Source organism: Anser cygnoides, chromosome 27, assembly GCF_040182565.1.
Source record: "Anser cygnoides isolate HZ-2024a breed goose chromosome 27, Taihu_goose_T2T_genome, whole genome shotgun sequence".
In the NCBI taxonomy this organism is placed as follows: Eukaryota; Metazoa; Chordata; class Aves; order Anseriformes; family Anatidae; genus Anser; species Anser cygnoides.
Window position 1 is genome coordinate 4999196 of NC_089899.1, and position 19838 is coordinate 5019033.

Genomic DNA, 19838 nt, shown 5'->3' on the forward strand with positions numbered 1-19838 from the left:
GCGTTTCGTGCCCTGACATAGCTGATGTCTGGCTGTGGTCAGAAACATTCCTTTGTGCAGAACCGTCTGCCCAGCTTTGTTTTTACAAATGCTGGGGAGGAAAAAAAAAAAAACACAGTTAAATGTGGTAGAGATGCAAAGAGAGCAGTTAAGAAACCAACTGCCATTCAAAAAAGAACTCAAATTTGGGATCATATATATTTATGAACGCGCGCAATTGAGCGGTACAGAAGCACACGCATTTAAATAAAGGTGTAAGCAGCGTTTAAGTGCGCGTGTGGACAACCGGCGGCAGGCCTGCAGGCACCTGCCTCCCCGTGGCTTCGCCTCGCCGCCAGCACCCCGCTCCCTGGGGGCTCAGCCCCTGCCGGGGGCCCCCCCTGCACCCCCGGGGGCTCAGCCCCGCACCCGGGGGGCCGGCGGCCCCACCATCGAACAGGCCTTGTTTCCTCAGGAAGTCGGGCTAGAAAACAAAAACAAACCCTGACGACACCGAAGGCTCGCAGCCTACCTTCCTCTCAGTGCTCTGGTTTGTTTTTGTCAGCGCTGTTTTCTGCAAAGATCCCTGAAATGACTAAAAATGGAATTTGCACGGCTGACCCGGCCCGGCCCCGCTCACGCGCCCTCCCGTTGAGGTAGGGAAGAACACCAAGGGGTCCGAGACCCCTTTTCCAGGCAGCGAGAGGCAGTTCTGCCCACGTGGGCACGAGGCGCCGCGGTCCTGAGCAGCAAAACCAAACCCCGAAAGCTCCCCTGCCTCCTTTCCGCGAGGTTTTCTGCTTCCTACGCGCTGATGCCGAAAACCCCGAGGCTGGAGCCGCAAGCGCCAGCGGAGAAAATGAGCAGCCCTGTTCCATTGTGCACCGAGCGCCTTCTCCTCCCGCACAGAGGTGTCCCCCCCACGCGGCACGGCAATCCCCAGCACGCCCCCGCGGGGATGCCCTCGCCACCGCGCCGCCACCGCCGCGAGGTTTCAGACTGATGCAACCCTTCCTGCGCTCCCTCCCGCAGGGATCCGCGACCAAGCGGGGTGCCCCCGGTCACCCCGCGCCTCGAGGCAGGCTCTGAGCGCCTTTATCGCTCGCCGGCTCCAGGAAGCGTTTCAGTTTTTTTGGTGGTTTTCTTTTTTTTTTTTTTTTGCTGCCAAGTTGTTTTTCCACCGTGGCGCGGGCTGGTGCGCGGCCGCATCGAGGAGCTGGGTGCAAGGCATACGCGAGGCGCTCGCTGGCGTGTGTCACTCACAGCCAAAGTTCACCCACCCACTGCGAATTTCCTTTCTGCTTCGAAACGCAGCTTTAAAAATAAACTTCGAGGGGAGGGGAAGGATGACACCGGACCGGGGCTGGCACACACCAGAGGGACCCAGGCGCGGCCTCCGAGGAGCTGTAATTGGGTCATTACTCGTCCTTTGTTGGATTTGAATAACGTAGATTTAAGTGGTTATGTAAAATCCCCCATCTTAAGTCCCTGTATATAGTTTCTCAAGTCATGTCTCCGGCCTCCCTGACAGCTGACAACGATGCCCGTGTATCCTCGCGGCTCTAACTCCCCCCACCAAAGGATTTATTCCCCCTCCACTTCTCCCGGATTAAAAGATGCAAACCCAGAGCGCGGCGAGCTCCAAACACCCGCGCTCGCTGCCGGGGAATTACGGCTGAGAGACCCCACGCTCTCGGCAGCGAACTTGTAAGCAAGAGAGGGAATTTGCCAGACGCAAGTAACGATATCAAGCAGCATTTCATTTACTGGGCACTTCCACCAGTGCATCAGTGTTTTCAAATTAAAGAGCTGTTTTCACTTCCCCCGCTCCTCCACCTTATGAACTCCAGGCTGAACCAACCTCGGGCCTGAACTCAAAACCTGAAATCTATTTTGCAGAGTGGAAAGCATCCAGCTGTTAATTCGGGGAGAAGAGGGAATTCGACTCAATAAACGTTGCCAGCAGGATATTTCATACGTGTTCATTTAAGGCAGGCCTTCCTGACTACGGCCCCAGAAGTCCACCGCGGCGTAAAGCAAACTTCACGACCGCTTCGCTCGAAACAAAAGCGAGAGTTTTATCATGGAAATGCAGGCGCTGTGCCTTGGCCAGAGCAGGGCACTCGGCGCCGCTTCAGCAGCATCCAGCACTTCGGGAGCCGCAGGAGCAGAGGCAGAAGGAGCTGCTCAAGCCCTGCTGGCTGTGAACAGTTCGGTTTTCACCCTTATTTCAGCGGCTGGATGGCGAGGGCCAGCAGGCAGCGAGCGCCGTCACTCGCCGAGGAAGCAGCCCTAGGCGACTGCTCAAGCCTCTGCCCACCCTGCAACTTCTCACCGAGTTAGAAACCCGCCCTGACAACCGGCATCCCCGCAGCATATGGTTAATACTCTGCTAATAATCATGGCTGTTAACAGTATTTCACTTCTGCCAGAGACCCAGGCTGGCACGCAGCCGCCTGCCTCTCTCCGGCTTGGCAGGCGCGCACCGCGGCACGGATGAGCCCCCAGCCCCGTCCGTGGGCAAGGCAGAGCCCCGTGCCTGGGCACCCACCCCCACAGCCCGGCCGGGGACCCGGGACATGCCCGTGCCTCCCCAGGACACGCAAACACCAGCAGCAGGGCACAGATGTGGTCCGGGGTGGCTGCACCGAGCATCTCGCGATGCACGTGTGGGCAACGCCCAGGCGCAGCTCACACCGCACGTGCCCGCAAAGCCCAGCCTGGCACAAAGTCACGCACCAAAACGAAGGGCTGCTAAAAAAGGTGGAAGCCGGCAACGCGAAGCAATAGGCAGGGTGCTTTCTCGAAAGCTCTCCTCCAGATTTGCAAGCCTGTTCTGGACTATTGCCAGGGAGCGGTGGTGAAAGAAAGCTTACAAATTACCTGCACTTTGGGGCAATTATAAAAGGCAATTTGTTCCGAGGTAGAGGTAAGCGCTCTGCCGCGCACACCCCAGAGCAGCAATCCGAATACAGAGCTGCGCGTTTGGCTCCAGCTCGCTCAGAAGCACGCTGCTTTGGTTTTCGCCCTCATTGTCAAATTACACTGGCAGAAAGCTTCGGGTGAGCGCTTCGCAGCTCAGCAGCTACCCGACGTATCTGTTTATTAAAGAAGGCACAAGTCTTTCTTTTCAGGACTCTTAAGACCCATTTACAGCCTCTCGCACAACCCTTTTACTGACTCCGCAAACCCTCGCCTGGCCATGCAAACTCACCAGGGCCAGATATTAAAATCCGCCCAAAACACAGCACAAAGCTGGACCACGGGCTACAGGGGCTGAACATTCCCTAGGAAAACGGAACCGAAATGCTGATCTGAAGCAAACGCCTCCAGCCTCTCTGAATCTCTCCAGCCTTCCCTCCTTCCACTCTAGAGAGGATTATTGGGCTCCACTCCTGCTTATTCCAAAAAAAAAAAAAATATAAATACACTTGAGAGTGAGCTTTGTGGCCAAAAATCCTGCATCCCAACGACACAAATACAGAAACGAACAGCGCAGTCTCCCTGACACCCCCACGTTTTGCACAAGCCTGCGACGCCAGGGTGCCCAGCTCCCAGCGAGGAAGCTTTCCCATTTCCACTTCCCATCCTCCAGGATGGATGCTAACATCCCTTTATGCAAACTCAGGAGAAGGGTGTGCATGTGCGGAGAGACGAGGGCTTGTGAAACGGATCTGGCTCAAATCCAGCCTGCATCGGAGCCCATCGGCCAACTTATCCCGGAGGGAATGTTTTCGAATCACTTGCTGGCAAATGACATTTGCAGGCCCTGATCCTGCAAGCAGCCGCCCCCGGTGCCGCTGCTGAATGCATAAGCCTCAGACGAGCGCAGAACAAATTCTGGTCATTCCCCAGGTTTACATCAGCGTAGGAGAGCTGGAATTGAACCCAAATCCAACCCTTGGCTGCAGATTAATCTCCAAGGACAGAAATATTCATATACAGAGGGAACAGGTCAGGACCCCTCCAGGGAATACAGCTCTCAGCATGCAGTTGAGTGCGGATGGGTTGTCAATTTTGAAAATAAGGGCTTGGGTTTTTTAAAGCTCTGAATGTGAGTGGGATTTGATTTTTTTTCCTCAGAGACCAAGTAAAGCAGGAGCTGGCGCAGCCCCGACCTGGGAGCAGGCTATGGACTGCTGACCGAGGCTCAGCCCAAAACCTGGCACTGCCTGGTGTACGGGCCGGCGAGCCCCGGGACGCCTGCTGAACAGCAGGACCCCGAGGACGAGAGCAGAATAACCGCACGCCGCTCCCCAGCGAACCTGGATGTCGTCCTATTTTTAAAGGTATGCTTTAAGCCAGTCCCACGAGCAACGGTAAAACATCCTGCTGTTAATTTAACAGAGCCAGCCTCCCGACAGAAGCCCAGAACGAGGAGAACTGGACTCATCCTGCAGACTTGATCTTACATGGGGCAGAGGCACCACCACCAAAGCTCCCCAGCACGGAGCCCAGCAGGGACCAGTAAAACCCCAGCTGTACAAAAAGGTTTATTTCCCACTGCTAAACCTCAGTGCTTGGCTGCAGAAAAGCTGCCAGGCTTCAGCACTTTCCACGGGTGTAACAGCTACAAGGACAGCAGGCGCCCCCGGTTTTGCCACCTTTTTCCCCCTTTTACTCTTCTCCCCTCCTCCCTAAGGGGCAAGAAAATCAACTCGGGGGCCACCCCACAGCCGCGGCGCCCATGGTTATTCCTCCTCGAGGAGCTGTTTTCTCTATCTTCGCAGTATGCTTGCTTATCTTAAAAGCAAGACGCACGCTCCAAGCCCCGTGAGGGTGCAGCACACGGCAGAGGAACCAAACAAAGTTATTTTCTTTTGAACACGAGCTCTCCCCTCCGCAAGTCGCTTGCCAGCCCCGGCGTGGCAGAGGCTCGACGCGCTCGGTGTGGCACATCGCTGACTGCAGACGGCAGCACAGGCGGCTGTGCTGGGGACTAACCCGCGCTCTGCTGCGGCTACCAGGGACTTCTCTTCCCTCTGAGCTGCGCACATCCTTCGGGGGGAACTCTCAGGTTCTGTTTCTTTGAACACGAACAGCCCCTAAAGGCAGCTAAAAGGTTTCCAGTAGAGCAGAGCGTGGGGAGCGCGAGTGCCTAACTCCTGCAAAAATAATGTGCTGGAGAGCTTGGACAAATTTCAAACCGAGATAGAATAACCTGTGGGAGCAAAAGTTTAATAGTCTGGATCTGGGGAGAGGAAAAAAGCCTGATTAATCAGCTACTGAAGTTACATCTTTGCGTTAGCTTTGTATCCATGGCTTCAAAAACAGTTACCTGGCTCTTTCACCACCAGCACTTAAACAGGCTACACACAAGTATGTTATGTTTCCCCAGAATTTCCCATCCAGAAAAAAAAAAAAAACAAAAAAAAACCAGCAAAACCCACCAACCCCCCCACCCCTCTGTACTCCCTGCGAGGAAACAATATACATCGAGGGGAAGGGGGGGGGGGGGAGGAGGGGCAGCAGCTTCGCTTTAACTTGAAAATAAACAAGTTGCAGCACATGTGCATGCACACAAACACGGCACATCTGAAACCCATCACGGCCAATTTCCAGGCTCCCATTTCCTCCCCCCCCCCCCCCCGTGCAGCTCCGAAGCCCCGGGGCCCTCCGCCGCCCCCCGGCCGCTCGCTCACCATACTGAAGTCCAGCAGGTCACTGAGCTCTTTGTCTGTCCCAACTGCAGCCATTCTCTGCTGCTGCTGATTCATACTCCCACAGCCTCAACAGTGGCAGTCCTAGAGAAAGCAAGGGGGGGGGGGGGGGGGGAGGGGAAGGAGATATTTTAATGACTAGAGCAAACCACCCACCCCACTGATGAATATTTAAAAAAAAAAAGACACAGCGAGAGGAGAGAGAAAGGAGAAAAAGAAAAACGCAGGCGAGCGCTCTGCCCGCCCGGGCTGGGAGCACAGGCAGAGCCCTCACATCGCACCCAGGGGCAGGAACAAGCGGGCTATTGACCAGACACACTTGGATGTTGGTTTTTTGCTGCCAATTCCACTAGTTCGGGCCAATTCTGTTCCTGGCGTGCGGCGAATGAAGGGGAAAAAAAAAAAAAAGTCAACTCATTTATCAAAGGGTTCAGGCAAGTTATCACTCGGGCGCTTGTCTGGCTCGGCTCGCCCCCTCGCCTTCCCCCACGCTCGCTCCCCGCAGGAGGCTCGCTCTTGTCCTTGCCTCGTTTTGTTTAAAAAACGAGACAAGAAAAAAAAAGAAAAAAAAAAGAGTCTGATCTTATGCCTCTTTCCTTGAGGTTGCTGAGCACCTGCAGCTGCTTTCTCGGGGCTGAGCGTGGGGATGCCCAGCAAGAGGAGCGGTGAGAACCGCCCCCCTCCTCTCCCAAAAGGGCCTGAACAAAATAATAATAATTAAAAAAAAAAAAGCCTTATTTTTGGAGGGTACTGCAAAAATAAAGCTCTTCAGGCAACCTGGCAAGATAGGTAAATATTATCCTTCCTAATTTTACGGATTTTTTTTTTTTTAAAGGGAGATTGATCTTTTTGGCCAACTCACTATGATAGAAAAACATTTCTTTGGGAGGGAGGAAGAGAGGCCTGGGAGGAGATAAAAGATTCCTTTTTTTTTTCCCCTCTTTTTTTTTTTTTTAGGAACTCATTCATGGTTATAAAGGGCAGCTGGCCAATAAATTTAACTCATTAATCATAAGGTTAAAAAAAAAAAAAGAAAACTGCATGCGATCCAAACTGTTTGTAAGCTGCGCCGGCTCAGCCACCACATTTCAATAAAGTTTAAAAATACAAAATATACCGAAATCCGCCCAGCATGTGAAAACCTTCCACCGCTATAAAAAAAAATAAAAAAAACAGCCCGGGGATTTTTATTTTTTGTTTAAAAAAAAAAAAAGAAAAGAGTTTAAGTGTCACCAGTGCATCTGGACATTATTTTTAAAGCGCCTTCACCCACCCACAGCCCCGCTCCCGGCTGTGACCGGGGGGGTGCGGGCAGGGAGCCCCCTTCTGGGGGTCCCTTGGGTGCTGGGGGGGGGGCAGCACCTCGGGACCCCCCCATTTCCACCACACGAAGCCCCCCCGAGGCAACCCGCGCCCCTCGTTCCGCTCCGGGACAACTTTAACAACTCGCAGGGTTCAGCCAGGGCCTTTTTTTTTTTTTTTTTAAATAAATTAATATTCTTTTCGCCTCTTTTTTTTAAAAAAGGAGCTCTGTTTTTAACTTAAAAGTTGAAAGGGCCGCCGGGCCCTGCCCTCCCCCGGGCTCCATCCGCCCGGCGGCGGCACAAAGGCCGGGGACAGGCTGACCCCGCGGGACGGGGGGCCCGGGGGGGGGGGGGTCCCGGGGGGGCCCCGAGGTCGCTTCCCCGCTCCCCCCGGGCCCCCCCCGGCCGGGACAAAGGCTGCCAAGGCCCGGCCCGGCTCCGTGCCCCCCTCCCGGCCGGGCCGGGCCCCCGCGGCCGCCGCTCGGCGAGGCCGGGCCCCGGAGGGAGGCCGGGGGGGGGGGGGGGGGGGGGGCGGGGGGGTGAAGCAGCCTCTGCCCCCCCCCCCCCCCCCAACCCCCTCGCATCGCCCCGGGACGGCCCCAACGCCACCCGGGGGGGCTGCCCGGCCCCTTCGTGCCCCTTCCCCCCCCCCAAACCGTGCAGCCCCCCCGGGGGGGGGGTGGAGGCCGAGGTGCCCCCCCCCATTTTAACACCCCCCCCCCCGGCCTCCCGCTAACGGGGGGACTCAATGCGGGCCGCCCCCTCCGCGTGCCCCCCCCCCCCCCGAAACTTTCACAACGAGGGGGGGGGAACAGCGACCCCCCCAACCCCCGGGGGGGCCCGGCCTCAACTTCGCAGCCGCCGCGGCCGGGAGCGGGGCAAGGGAACGGGGCCGCCCCCCCCCCCCCACAGAAAGCCGGGACCCCCCCCCCACAGCGGGGAAGGGCCGCGGGAAGGGGGGGGGGGGTCCCGGTGATTGCAGCCCCCCCGCTCCCCCCCCCCCACACCCCCGGCAAAGTTCGCGGAGCGCCGGGGACAAAAGAGCCGGGCCGGGGGGAGCCGGGCACGGACCCCCCCGAGCGCCCCCCCCCCCCCGCCGTTCCCGGCCCCCCCGGGGGTCCCGCCCCGCCCCCGGCTGCTCGGGGGCTGCCCCGCGACCTCCCGCGGGGGGGACGGGCGGGACCCCCCCTTATCAACCCCCGCCCCCCCCCGTTATTATTATTATTATTATTATTTTTTTTTTTTTTTTTACCTGTTCCGGGGCACAACCGCGCCCCCGGTGCGTGCGCGGAGGGGCGGCGGGCGGGGAGGGGGGTGGGGGGGAAGAAGGGAAGCGCATGAAGCTCCCGCGGGCGCGGAGGCGGCGGCGGCCCCGGCCCCGGCCCGGCCTGGAAGCGGCCGCGGCGCCCTGTGCCGGCGGGCGGCCCCGGCCCCTATTGTTCTGGCGCCGCCGGCGGGCACGGCGCAGCGAAGCGGCAGCGCCTGGCTCCGGCCCGGGCGGCGCGTGCGCCCCGCGCCCCCGCCCCCGGGGTTTGGCCGGGCCCCAGCGCCGCCGCCTCCCCCCCTCCCCCTCCCCCTCCCCCTCGCCTCCGTTAGGCCACGCCCCCTCGCGGTCAGGCGCCTCCCCTCGCTGTATCCCTCCGCCGCGTCTCGGCGGGGAGGAGCCGGCTGCCGCCGCAGCGCGGCGAGCGCCGAGCTGAAGGCACGGTGGGGGGAAAGGGGGGGGGAAGGGGGGGGAAGGGAGGAGCGGGGCGGGGTGGGGGAGGGCCGCCGTGAGGAGGGGGTGGACTATGTTTTGTGGCGGAGGGATATGGATGTGTGTTGAGTGACGCCGCGCGCCGCCGGGAGATGGACTGATAAGGCCGCGCGGCGCCGTCCAATGGAAAGGGCGCGCAGCTCGAGTGGCGGGAGGCGTGGCCAATCGGAACGCGCGCTGCCGCGGGGCCCGCCCACCAAGCGGGGAGGCGGGGCGCTGCGCGGGCAGGGGGCGGGCGTTGGTTCGCGTCGCCGCCCGCAGCTCCCCCGGCGGCCGCGGGGCCCCCGACGGGGCGGGCGGGCAGAAAAGAGCCCGGCCGGGGGCGGGGGCGGGCCGCGGGCACGGGGGGGGGCCGAGGGGGGCCGCGGCCTGGCCCGGGCCCTGGGGGACGCCTGGAGGGGAGCGGGGCCAGGCCTCCGGGCAGCCGCCCGGCAGCAGCTCCGTGCCAAAGCCTCGCCTCGACGGCCCCGAGGGGGCTGCGCTCCCCCAGGCCCCGGGGGGGGCCCCCACGGGCAGCCCCGGCGAGGAAACCCGGGCACGAAGCTGCCCCGGGCGGTGCACGACACGTGCGGGGTGCGGGGCCCGCCACGGCAGCGGGGGGGCGACAGGCGGGGGTGCTGCAAAGCCCCCGACACCCCTGGGTGCTGCAGCCCCGTCCCCCCGGGGGGCAGCGGCTCGGGCTCTGCGCCAGCGCCGCTCACCTGCAGCCGGGGCTCCGGGCAGGCGCCTCCGCGTGCCTTTTGCCAGCCTTCGGCCGGCTTCCGTCGGCAGCGCGGGGCGGCCGCCGCCTGCTGCAGCGAGGGGCGATCGTTTCTCACGTTGCTTTCCCAAAGCTCCCGGGAGAGCCGTGCTGGGGCCGCTGGCTCCCGGCTCTCGGGGCCCAGACGTCGTCTCCCCCGCACCGGGTCTCGCCCACGCAGCCCCTGCCCCGTGCCCTGCGCTGGATTTCCAGGGGCAGGTGCGGGAGCAGGAATTTGCGTGTGGCTGTTGTGGGTGTGGGCAGGGGGTTATCTAATCTAATAAAGTTTATGCTGCCGTCCGACGGAGGGGAAGAGGTGGAGCTGGATCGCTGCGCTCCCGGGAGCGGACGCTGAGCGGGGCTGGGGGGGGAGATGCCCCAATTCCGCAAAGGATTTGGGGTTCTCCCCCCCCCCCCGGATGCCCTCCGCTGGTTGCTCAGGTGCTGAGCAGCAGAGCGGTGCCCATCTGGGGGCGAAGAGAGCGAGGGATGGGGAGGGAGGACTCAGGACCCAAGACACAGCGTCCCCATGGGGGATGTCACCCTCCCAGGGTGCACGTGGCAGCAGAAACATCCCCTCTACGTAGCACCTGTGACATCCTGAATGCCTCCCGTGCCTGGAGACCAAGCACAATACTGGAAGCATCCTCACCCCTCTGCCTTCAGCCCCGTCCCTTCCCGTTTCATTGAGCCCCAATCACCCTGCTATGGCTGGCTCAGGCTCCCTGCAGCCTCGCCACTGCTGTGCCCTGGCCAGGAGCCTTCCCGGGGGCAAAGCCGGGTGGGATGCAGGGCACCGAGGGGCTGGTGGCGGTGTAAAACCGCTGCTGGGAGCGGGGTGAGCCCTGGGGGACTGGGGTGCAGAGATGTCACCCCCTGGCCCATGCTTCATGCTCCCTGTGCTAAAGGAACAGCGGAGCAGCCTCGTGCGGTACCACTCGCCTTTCCTTCTGTGTTTTGTCCCTGCCTGGTGGCCCCCCAGGGTGCTGTCACCCCCTTGTCCCCCCCAGCACGGCCGCTCTCCCCTTGCTGTGAAGCGTCGCCCCTCGCCCGCTCCCCCTCCGCCTTCCGCTCTTCGGGATGACAAGGAGGAGATTAAACATTTCCCTAATGCAATTATATTCTAATTTTGCGTGTGTGGCCATAATTTCCCTGTCAACAATCGCAAGTAAAGCTCAGAGCCTGGGTGCCCTGCCACCGATTGCTGCGCAAAGCCCCACGGCAGCGCGATGCGGCGGGCAGCGACAGGCATCCCGCGGGATTTCCCTTCTCCGGGACGCCCCACACCGCGATCAGCTTTGAAGATTTCCCTGCTCCGAGCCCTGCTCACTGCCGTGTGTCTTTGCACAGGTTGAAAATAGTTTGGCTTTGGAGGTGGGAAAGAAAAAAACCCTGTGTGGATTTGGGGGTGGGCTGGTAACAGCAGCGGGAGCTTAGGTGGGTGCGAGCGCGGCACCGGGCTCCTGGTGGCAGGGGCATGGCAAGAAGCGTGTGCCCAGGGCTGCCCACGAGGCTCAGGGCTCCTCGAGCACCACATTTCGCTCTAAGCAAAGTTCCCAAAGTTTCTCGGGCAGGGGGACAGGCTCCCCAGGGCGGCGGTCACAGCCCCGGGCCTCCCGGAGTTCAAGAAGCATTTGGACACCGCTCTCAGACACACGGTCTGATTTTGGGTGGTCCTCTGGGGACCCAGGAGCTGGACTTGATGATCCTCGTGGGTCCCGTCCGACTCAGATATTCGATCATTCTATGATTCGCCCTTCCAGCTCGTGGCACGGCCCTGCAGTTTCCCACTTGGGGGCTATTTCAGGGCAGAAGCAGCAGGGATGGGGGCAATACGGAAAGGGATGCGATAGGGAGACGGGTCGCCCGCTGAACAGACGGGTGCGGGGCAGACACCTCCTCCGCCTCCATCCTCTCCACCTCCACTTTCTCCACCCATGACCCCGGAGGGGCTCGCGTGCAATTCCCCGTGCGGAGACGTGAGGAGCCTGCAGGCTCGGGAGCAACCTCGGCCTCCCCAAGCGCCCCGCGCTGTGCGCCGCAGGCAGACCCCACGCAGAGCTGCACGGCGCTGTGACACGGCCCGGGCGGCACCTCAGGTTCTCCTTATTTTCACAGCCCAGACCTTTGGGCTGGGGATAGCACTTCTCATCCCCGCAACTGTTAGGGCTACAAACAAGTGAGCAGAGCTGAGATCGTCTCCTGCAGCGCCAGGAGCTCCAGTAAAGCAGTTTCACGATGACTCCAATGCTCAGAGCGAGCGATGGCAGGGGAAAAAAATCGCTGCACAAGGGGGACCCCAGAGCACAACCTGACCTGCAGGAGGGCGTGCAGGTGTTCCCCCGTGGGCGGGTCGTTCCACGGGACTCCTCACAAAGCTTTGAGGACGCTGGGGACATGCCCTTGGCCAAGCCTTGCTGGAACAGGGTGAGCCCATCCATGCACCACTCTCTGGGGAGGAACCAAGGCTGTTGCAAAAGCATTTGCCACCTTAGAGAAGGGTTTTCCTGCCCTGGCAGCTGGCAGCAGCGGTGTCGGAGGCCTCCTGCCGGCCTCCTGTGGGTCCAGAGCACCCCAGCCAGTCTGGAGGCATCAGCATGGGAGCAGCACGGACCCATAGCAAGGTTCCTGCCCACGCCGGGTGTGCAACTGATGGAGACAAAGCCCCGGCTGTGTCCCTTGGTCGCTCCATGGTGTGCAGCCCACATCCCCCAGCTCTGTCCTGCTGCCCCAGCACCAGCACCCTCCCGTCCCCAGCACCCGTGGCTGCGGTGCCCAAAGGCAGCCCCGCAAAGCTCGGCCGTCGCACGGGCGGGTGAGATTTCTGCAGGAATCGCCCAGGTCGTGCTGGAGCCGGACACGGGTTCCTCGCCCACTGAAGGAAGGCGATGCCGTGTGTGCGGCACAGCCAGAAGCGATGAGATACCAACATGCAATGGCGCAGCCAGAGGGGGAGGTGGAGGAATGCAATTGTGTCAAGGCAATACAGCAAAAATCCACTCCAAACCAAAGGTGCCCAGCAGAAAGCCCAACAGCCTCTGACTCCACCACGAGCTAAAATACCCCCCCGGGTCTCCGCTGCCTGACAGCCAACCTCTGACAGCTCCCGCGGCTGCGGCGCGAGAAGAGCGGCAGGATTCCCAGCGGGACGAGCAGGGGCTGCTTTGCACTCTCCTTAACCCGCTTAGGTCTTCCTGGAAAACAAAGGAGGAGAAGGAAAAAGCCTCCTTGCCCCTCCTGGAGCAGCAGATCTGAGCTGAGCCCTTGGGTTTTGGCGGCCGAGGGAACACTTTTCTGTGCACGTCACATCAGCGTCCCTGCGCGCTGCCCTCCCCAGCCTGCGAAGCCCCAGCTTTTCTGCAAGGCTGCAGGAGTCCCTGCCCCGCGGCGCAGCTCCGAGCTCTGTCCCAGACAAGCTCCCTGCCCTGCTCTCACTGCCCAGACTGCAGCCGTGGAAAAAAAAAAAAAATTCGTCCAAAACCGAAATTTGTCACTTAATGGTGCAGGACCCAGCGCTACCGGCAGGGAAGGCGTCGCTGGCACTGAGGCAGAGGCCGAACCCCACACGGCAGGGATGGAGGCTGGCTCCGGGGTGGCTTTCGGGGAGGTTGCTCAGCCTCCGAGCCCCCACCCGTGGCCGTCCCCGTGTCGTGAGTGGGAGGGTCCGGGCAGGCTCGCTGCTGTCCTTGGCCGCGATGCTGGCCCGGCCCCGGCATTGCAGCAATGCCTGGGGGAGGCCTTGGCCTCGGTGGGATCTGTGGGATGCCGGCCTCACCCCTCCTCCTCCGGAGCCTCCCGGCCTCCGCAGACCAAGCTGGAAACAAACGAGCCTTCAGGTCAGTGGAACTGGCTTAGAAAAAAAAAAAAATTACAGCGACTTCAGAAAAATCCCCGTTTCCGTGAAATGTCCGTCAAGCGGGGCTGCGTTTCTCGGGTGGGCCGTGTCCCCGAGGGAGGCCGGGGGCTGGCAGCTGTCCCCGTGCCGCTGTCCCCTCCGCGAGTGACCGGTGGAGCCGTGTGGCGGCCGCAAGCACCGAGAGATGTGCCGGGCTGCTTTTACCGAGGGGCATCTCTGCAAAGGGACGTTTTCGCCTCGCGCATCCCCGCGGGCAGATGATGGGAGAAATGCCGCTCGGGTGGTGCAGGTGGCGAAGCCACTGGCAGGGGATGGTGGCATGGGGGGTATGGTGGCATGGAGGGGACGATGGCATGGAGGGGACGATGGCACGGAGGGGACAAGTGGTTCCTGGGGTGCCATCCTGCCCCCAGGCCGCCCGCTCCTTCCAGACCCCGATGCCCGCATTGCTGGGTGCTGCCACCCCGCGGGGTGCTCGTAGGGGTGCTGACGGCCCCGGGGAGCCCCGGGGTGCGGGGCCGGGGGCTTGGAGCAGCCGGGGCTTCGCGCTGGATCCCGGTGACTTTAAGGAGCGAGTTGGGCTTCATATTTGCATTTAGTCACAGTGTGAGTCAGACATTCCAGCCCCGGCTGCCGAAATACCTCAGCTCTGACTCCGTATTTCCCACTGCAACCTTTTTTCTTTTTTTCCCCCTTCTCTTTCCCTTTCTCCTCTTTTTCTTCCCTTTCTCACCCTGTCTCTGGCCAGCCCCATCTTGAGGGCTCACGGGGCACGGGGAGCTGCAGGGGACGGACGTGGGCACCCGGGGCTTGATTCTCCCCATCACGATCAGGACCTGGGGGGGTTAAACCCACCCCACCATGGAGGGGTTCAGCCACGGGGCTTCATCAACGCCGGGGGGCAAACGGGGGTGCACACCGAAACCAGGAGCAGCTTCCGATAGACTGAGCACGGGGAGCAAGGGGAGCTGGCAAGGGGGGTGCAGGATGGGACCCCCACCCCAGGAGCCCCTGGCGCGGGGGCCAGGGAAGGAGCTATGCTGAGTATTTGGAGAGAAAGGCAGTTCTGTGCTTGGTTTCCTGAATGATGCATTCCACATGGGGTTGCATCACGCACAGCTGTTACATCACTTTAGCCAGGAAATTTAAAACAAGTGGTCTCGGCTGGAAATGGTGGTTTAATTATTATTTATGGACAACAACAACAGAGAGGGAAAAAAAAAAAAGCCTCAAAACACTTTTTTTTTTTTTTTTTTTTTTTTAGCGCACACAAACCCACCCCTCTCTCACGTCCCAGCTTTGTCCCCAGCTCCTGCCCAGCCCGCATGAATGCCCTGGAGCTTTGGGCTCCCTCTGCCCAGGTACGGACCCTGTGGCCGTGCTGTCCCCGGGGGTGTCCCCTCCTTCCTGGCCGCCCCCGCAGCACCAGCTTCACCCCCGGCTCAAGCGCTCTCCGAAAGCCTCGTCAGCTTCGCTCGCCATCCTTTGGGTGTCGTTTATTATTAGCGACAGCCCTCGCGAGGCGCGTGACTATTGGAAGTCTATCAACTGAATTATGACAGCAAATATCTCCCCGGGGACAGCCTGGGGTCATGCGATAGACCCGAGCCCATCCCTGCCTGCCAGGGCCACCCGCGTGCCCCGTGGGGACCAGCCCCAGCCCCATGGATGACCTCGGGGCCAGCAGTGGGGCAGCACCGGGTCCCCTTCTCCATCCCCTTTTGCTCCTTTTCTTCCAGCTGTGGGGGACCGAAGCGATGCTGAGAGCATCGCCTTCCTCCCATCACGACCCTCATCTTCCTCTCTTCCCTCCAGGGGGACGCGGGAGGACGAGGGGGGTCCCGCCGGAGAGCTGGGACTCGGTGGGGCTGGACGGATCCAGCCCCCCACGCAAGCACGGACACGGCGCCTGCCTGTGCCCCCCTCCCAGCCAGGGCAGAACCGGGATGGAAACTTCTCAGCCGCGCGTCGCGAGCTTTGGGGCGGCTCGCTGGAAAATTCAGAGGGGAATTTACGTGCTCGCGAACCCCCTCGCCTCGTGCAAATCGTGAAAAATGCAAAAATGCCTCATCAAAACGCTCGGCGATGAGAAACGCTGCAGCCCTCCCGCCACCGAGGTGGTGACAGCAGGTTCCTGCCGCTTGCTGTCCCCCTTGCTGCCCTCCAAGATGCCACTTCTCCTCCTAACTACGCCCAAAATGATGTTTTTCAGCCCATCGCAGCTGTGTGGTCTTTGATGGGGCTCAGCAGAAAGCGGTCCCCAGATTGTGACTTTTTGGTGACTCGGTGCTAAGGAAACCCTCCCCGTGCGCCCTGGGTGGGTGACGGCTCTCCAAGACCTTCCCCCACCCAACAGCGGGATGCGGCACCCAGAGAGCGCAGCACCTCGGGGTGCAACCCTGCATGGCGGGATGGAAAAGCTGCCTTCAAATACCCCCCCTGAAACACAAACCTAAATAACTGGGTGCTGCGAGAGAGCCCTGGGCACGGCTCGGCACGGAAACGCGGCGTCCCCAGCCCGGGCGGAGCCCCCCCACGCACGCTGCAGCCCGCGGCCCAGGATAGCAGCCGCCTACGAACAGGAAACCCTCTGCACTTTCGCCTGCGTGGGGGCCCGGGGAATCTCCTCTGAATGGAAAGAAACGGCACCCCCGTGCCCCGGGGCCGTCTGGGTGCCCCCGCTTGGGCGGGGAGCTCTGCGGGGGTGTGCGGAAGGGCTGGGGGGGGGGGGGGTTCCCCCACCACGATGCCTGGGTGGAGGGTGCAGCCGACTGGCATCGCTTTGGGGTAGGAGAAGGGGACGGGGAGCTCTTCCTGGCAAGATCCTGCTCTGGGGATGTCAGAGGGACCTGGGGAATGGGGATGGGGCAGGGAGGAGGGCGAGGAAGGGGGATGGAGGGACGGATGGCCATAGTGCAGCCATCACGGGACAGAAGGGACGGGGTCAGGAGCTGTGTCCGTGGGTGCCAGCTAGAGCTGGGTGCGTCCCTGGGGAGCATGAGACCACTGGGACAAGGCTGGACCAGCTCTGCATGTGTCCCTGCTGCCCTGGAGCATCAGCTTGGGTGGGGGGCTTGGGGAGACATCGACGGATGGGAAACCTCCTTCCTTTGCTGCTCCCGGCTCTCTCCTCCTCCTGGCTCGGGGTGGGGGTCCGAGACCACAGCCGCTCTGCGGAGCACTTGGAGGGATGCTGAGGACTGGGGAAACTGAGGCATGGGGGGACACCACCCATCCAGGGGGCCCTGCAGGCAGCACAACACCAGACTGGAAGAAATGCAGCTGGCTGCATGATACAGAAGTGAGGCTCAGTAAGTTTTTATTTGCAAATGTCCGTGAAAGTGGAGCTGCTCCGGGTGAGCTGGGAAGAGCCAGGGTCCCCCATGGGGACACCAGGGACATTGGTGGCCCCTTCTGCCTTCGGTGCAGGGCAAGGAGAGGACAAGGCTGGTGGCTTCTTTGGGACCCACCTGGGGATTTCCCTGCCTCACCCAGATTTCTTCCCTTAGTGGGTTTCGTGATAGCGTGTCAAGTTTCAGCATCGTTTGAGGAGTAATAGAAACCACCCCAGTGAATTGCGGGCTCTGTCCCCCCGCTGGGCACGGCCGCGGAGTGGGGGCGGCCGCATCCTGGCAACCTCCTGCAGCCGGAGCAGGGCCCAGCCTCCTGCCCAGCGGAGCGGGGACCTGCAGCAGTCACCGTCCTCCTGTGCAGTGCTTGGGTCTGCACCACATCCTCATCCCACCCCCTGTGTGGGTAGGAGATGCTGACAGCTCTACCCAAAACACTCAGGGCACAGAAAAAAAATCAAAACAAAACAATAAGAAAAAAAAAACGCCACTAAATCTGGTGCCTCGGAGAGACAGCCCTCGAGCAACCCAAATTTACAGATTAAATCCCCAGCGATGGGGCTGAGCTTTGGATGTGCCTCTCCCGGCACAACACGAGCCCAAACCTCCTTGGATCGGGGGATGCTGGGGGCCGGGGGTGGACGGCAGCCCCCCAAATCCCCCCTTTCTGCTGGGGTGCAGGGATGCGGTGGTCCCGCTGGCTCCATCCCACCCTCGCCCCGTGCCCGTGCGGGGCTGCAGCTGCATCTGCACCGCGTCCCCCCCGGCCCAGCCCGTGGCTCCGCTTCTCTTTCGCTTCCCCGGGGCCGGTGCGCGCGTGGGCGGGGGGGACCCAACCGCACCGGTAAAATTAGGCACTGGCAACCCCGGGGCTCACGTCACTTCGGGTGAGAGGAAGGAGAAGCAGAAACTCATGGGAGGGCTGAGATGCTGGCGGGGGGGGGGGTCCCGGGGGGGCAGCCTGCGGATTGCAGGGGGGTGAGCAGGGGGGCGCGCGGAGCGGTGACCCCGGCTGTGTCCCCAGGGGATGTCCCCAAGAGCCCCATGGATCAGCCCTGTCCCTGCTGTGGCTGCACCCCAAAGCCACCCCACGGCTTTCTGGGGGAGCAGAGGGGAGACGGGAAGAAATATGGGGGTGGGTTAAGGGAGACCAGCCGGAGAGGAGGAGGAGGAAGATGCTGAGCCCTGGGCATGCAGAAGGACGTGGCAGCAAACCCACCTCCGCCCTGGCAGAGGGCTGTGCCAGCGCGGGTGACAAGAGGGGACATTTCGGGTCGTGCTGGGGTGCTGGGGGCATTTAGGACACAGCTGGATGCTGGGGCTCTAGCACCGGGCTGGGGGTTCCCACAACCCCTCCGTGGGCTGGGGACACCCCCGTTACGCTGGGGCCCCCTCCCCGTATCCCCACAGGGCCCCCCCGCTCGGCAGCAGCGGGGTGGGCCGGGGGGAGGGCGCAGGAAGCCAGCTTAACGGCAGCCAGTCGTGAAATCTAGGGCAGCCCCATCTGTCAGGCGTCTCCCGCTCGAATCCAGCTGCGGTGCCTCCCCCCTCGTCCCCCAGCCCCTGCGTCCCCTCCCCATCCCGCTCCCTGCAAAGCAGCCGCGGGGGGAGCTGCCGGGGGGGGGGGGTTACCCTTATTAAACCCCGGTGCCCGTTGTTCCATGGACAGCCCCGTCCCAGGATCTCCTCCTTGCTTGCCCCAGTTTTTGGGCACCCGGGGGATGTCTCCTGAGGTTTCGGGAAAGCTCCCGGTCAGGGAGCTGGGGAGGGGGGCACAATGGTTTTGTTCAGAATCCAAAGCTTGGGGGGAGGAAAGTGCGTTTGGAGATGGAGCGAACGGGCAGCAAGGTGATGCTTGCTGTCCCAAAGGCTCTGAAACGCGGCGATGGGGCCCTGGGTCTGCATTTATTCCCCGCACGGCTCGGCTTTCAAAGCTGCTTTCAAAGCTTGGGGTGACTCAGAGCCCCCTCGCCGTGCCCTGATGGTTCTTGGGGTCCCTGTGGTGCGCAGGGGGGGTCCCCACCACCAGCGGGGATGGGCTGAGTGATGCCAGAGCACCAGGACCGTGCCCTGGCACCCAAACACACGCCAGCCTGAGGGGAAGCACCGACCCCGTGCTCTGCCCGTGCAATAGGAGGGGGCTGCTGGCCCCGGAGCTGCCCCTCTCCTGCAGAGCGCTGAGCACAGCGGGATTTTAGGCAACGCGGGGTCTGGAGAGCCCAGCCCTGCCACAGCTCTGCTCGAGGAGCACGGGGCCGTTTTACGGGAGTGCCGAGCTGCAGGACGCAGATTTGCCTGAAATGAAAATACGCCTCTACGTGCGCGTGTAGCCTTGCCCAGCGGGGGCACGCTCACCGCGGGGCTTGCAGTGACCTCGGTTTAACTTGGCAGCCGTCAGACAGCTTATCTTATCTCTGCATCGCGCTCTGTGCTGAGCCAAACAAGTGCCAAGCGCTTCTCCTGCCCCTGCCTGCTGGGGCACTGCACTCCTGGCCGGTGGCACGGCTTTCCTTGGGTTAGTTCTGGGGGCCGGGGAGGGCTCCTGTCCCCACACCCCTTCTCCATCCCCCAGGGAAGGGGAGGCGGGGATGCTGGGCATCATCCTGCCTCTATTTTCACGAGCAGAGAAGCTAAAGCCACCCGTGCTGGAGCTGCTGGCGGTGCCCATGCTGCGGGTGCCACAACCGGGGCTGGCATGGATGGGACAGGCTCTGGGGCTTGTGTCTAATCCTGCCTCCGCATGTGTGCTCCCAAAATAAAGCACCGATGCTAAAGGATTCACCTGCTCCAACCTGCTGCTCACCGGGGAGGATGTCACCCTGATTTCTTTCCGCTGCTTTCCTTCTCCTGGTGGGTTTTAAATGTGAATATTGACTTTTTTTTTTTTTTTCTTTCCTGCAATGGGGGAAGGAGATGGGGATGGGGAGCTGAAGAAAGGAGCCGGGAATCCGGGCTCCCTGCCGTGATATGCTCCCCCCAAACCGTGCAAGTAGGGTGCGTTGCTGGACTTGTCTCTTCTCATTTTCGGCGCTGGACAAGGAGCTGCGCACCCCCAGCCCAGCTGCTGCTGCCTCTGCGGTTTCCCTACCTGCTCCAGGAGGCCCCCGGGCCGGGGTGACAGCGAGGCGCAGCAGGCAGGATGTCACCTCAAACCTCAAGAGGAGCTGCCGCAGAGGGGGAGGGCGGCGGGGGTG

General features: G+C 61.6%; 1 protein-coding gene and 1 long non-coding RNA gene across 2 annotated transcripts in view; one reads left to right on the forward strand and one right to left on the reverse strand.

The window, feature by feature from the left end:
• The window catches only part of TCF3 (transcription factor 3), an 80840-nt gene extending 72380 nt beyond the window's left edge, over positions 1-8460 (reverse strand). The window contains exons 1-2 of the mRNA XM_066984016.1: positions 8196-8460; positions 5622-5723 (exon numbers count right to left, since the gene is read on the reverse strand). Coding sequence (XP_066840117.1) covers positions 5622-5696 — 75 coding nt within the window. The 5' untranslated portion in view covers positions 5697-5723; positions 8196-8460. The remainder of the gene's footprint in view (positions 1-5621; positions 5724-8195) is intronic.
• Positions 8461-12909: 4449 nt separating this feature from the next.
• Positions 12910-19421, forward strand: LOC125184507 (uncharacterized). Its single transcript, XR_007168628.2, has 2 exons — positions 12910-13274; positions 15110-19421. It is a non-coding gene; the product is annotated as an uncharacterized lncRNA (long non-coding RNA).
• The last annotated feature ends 417 nt before the right edge of the window (positions 19422-19838 follow it).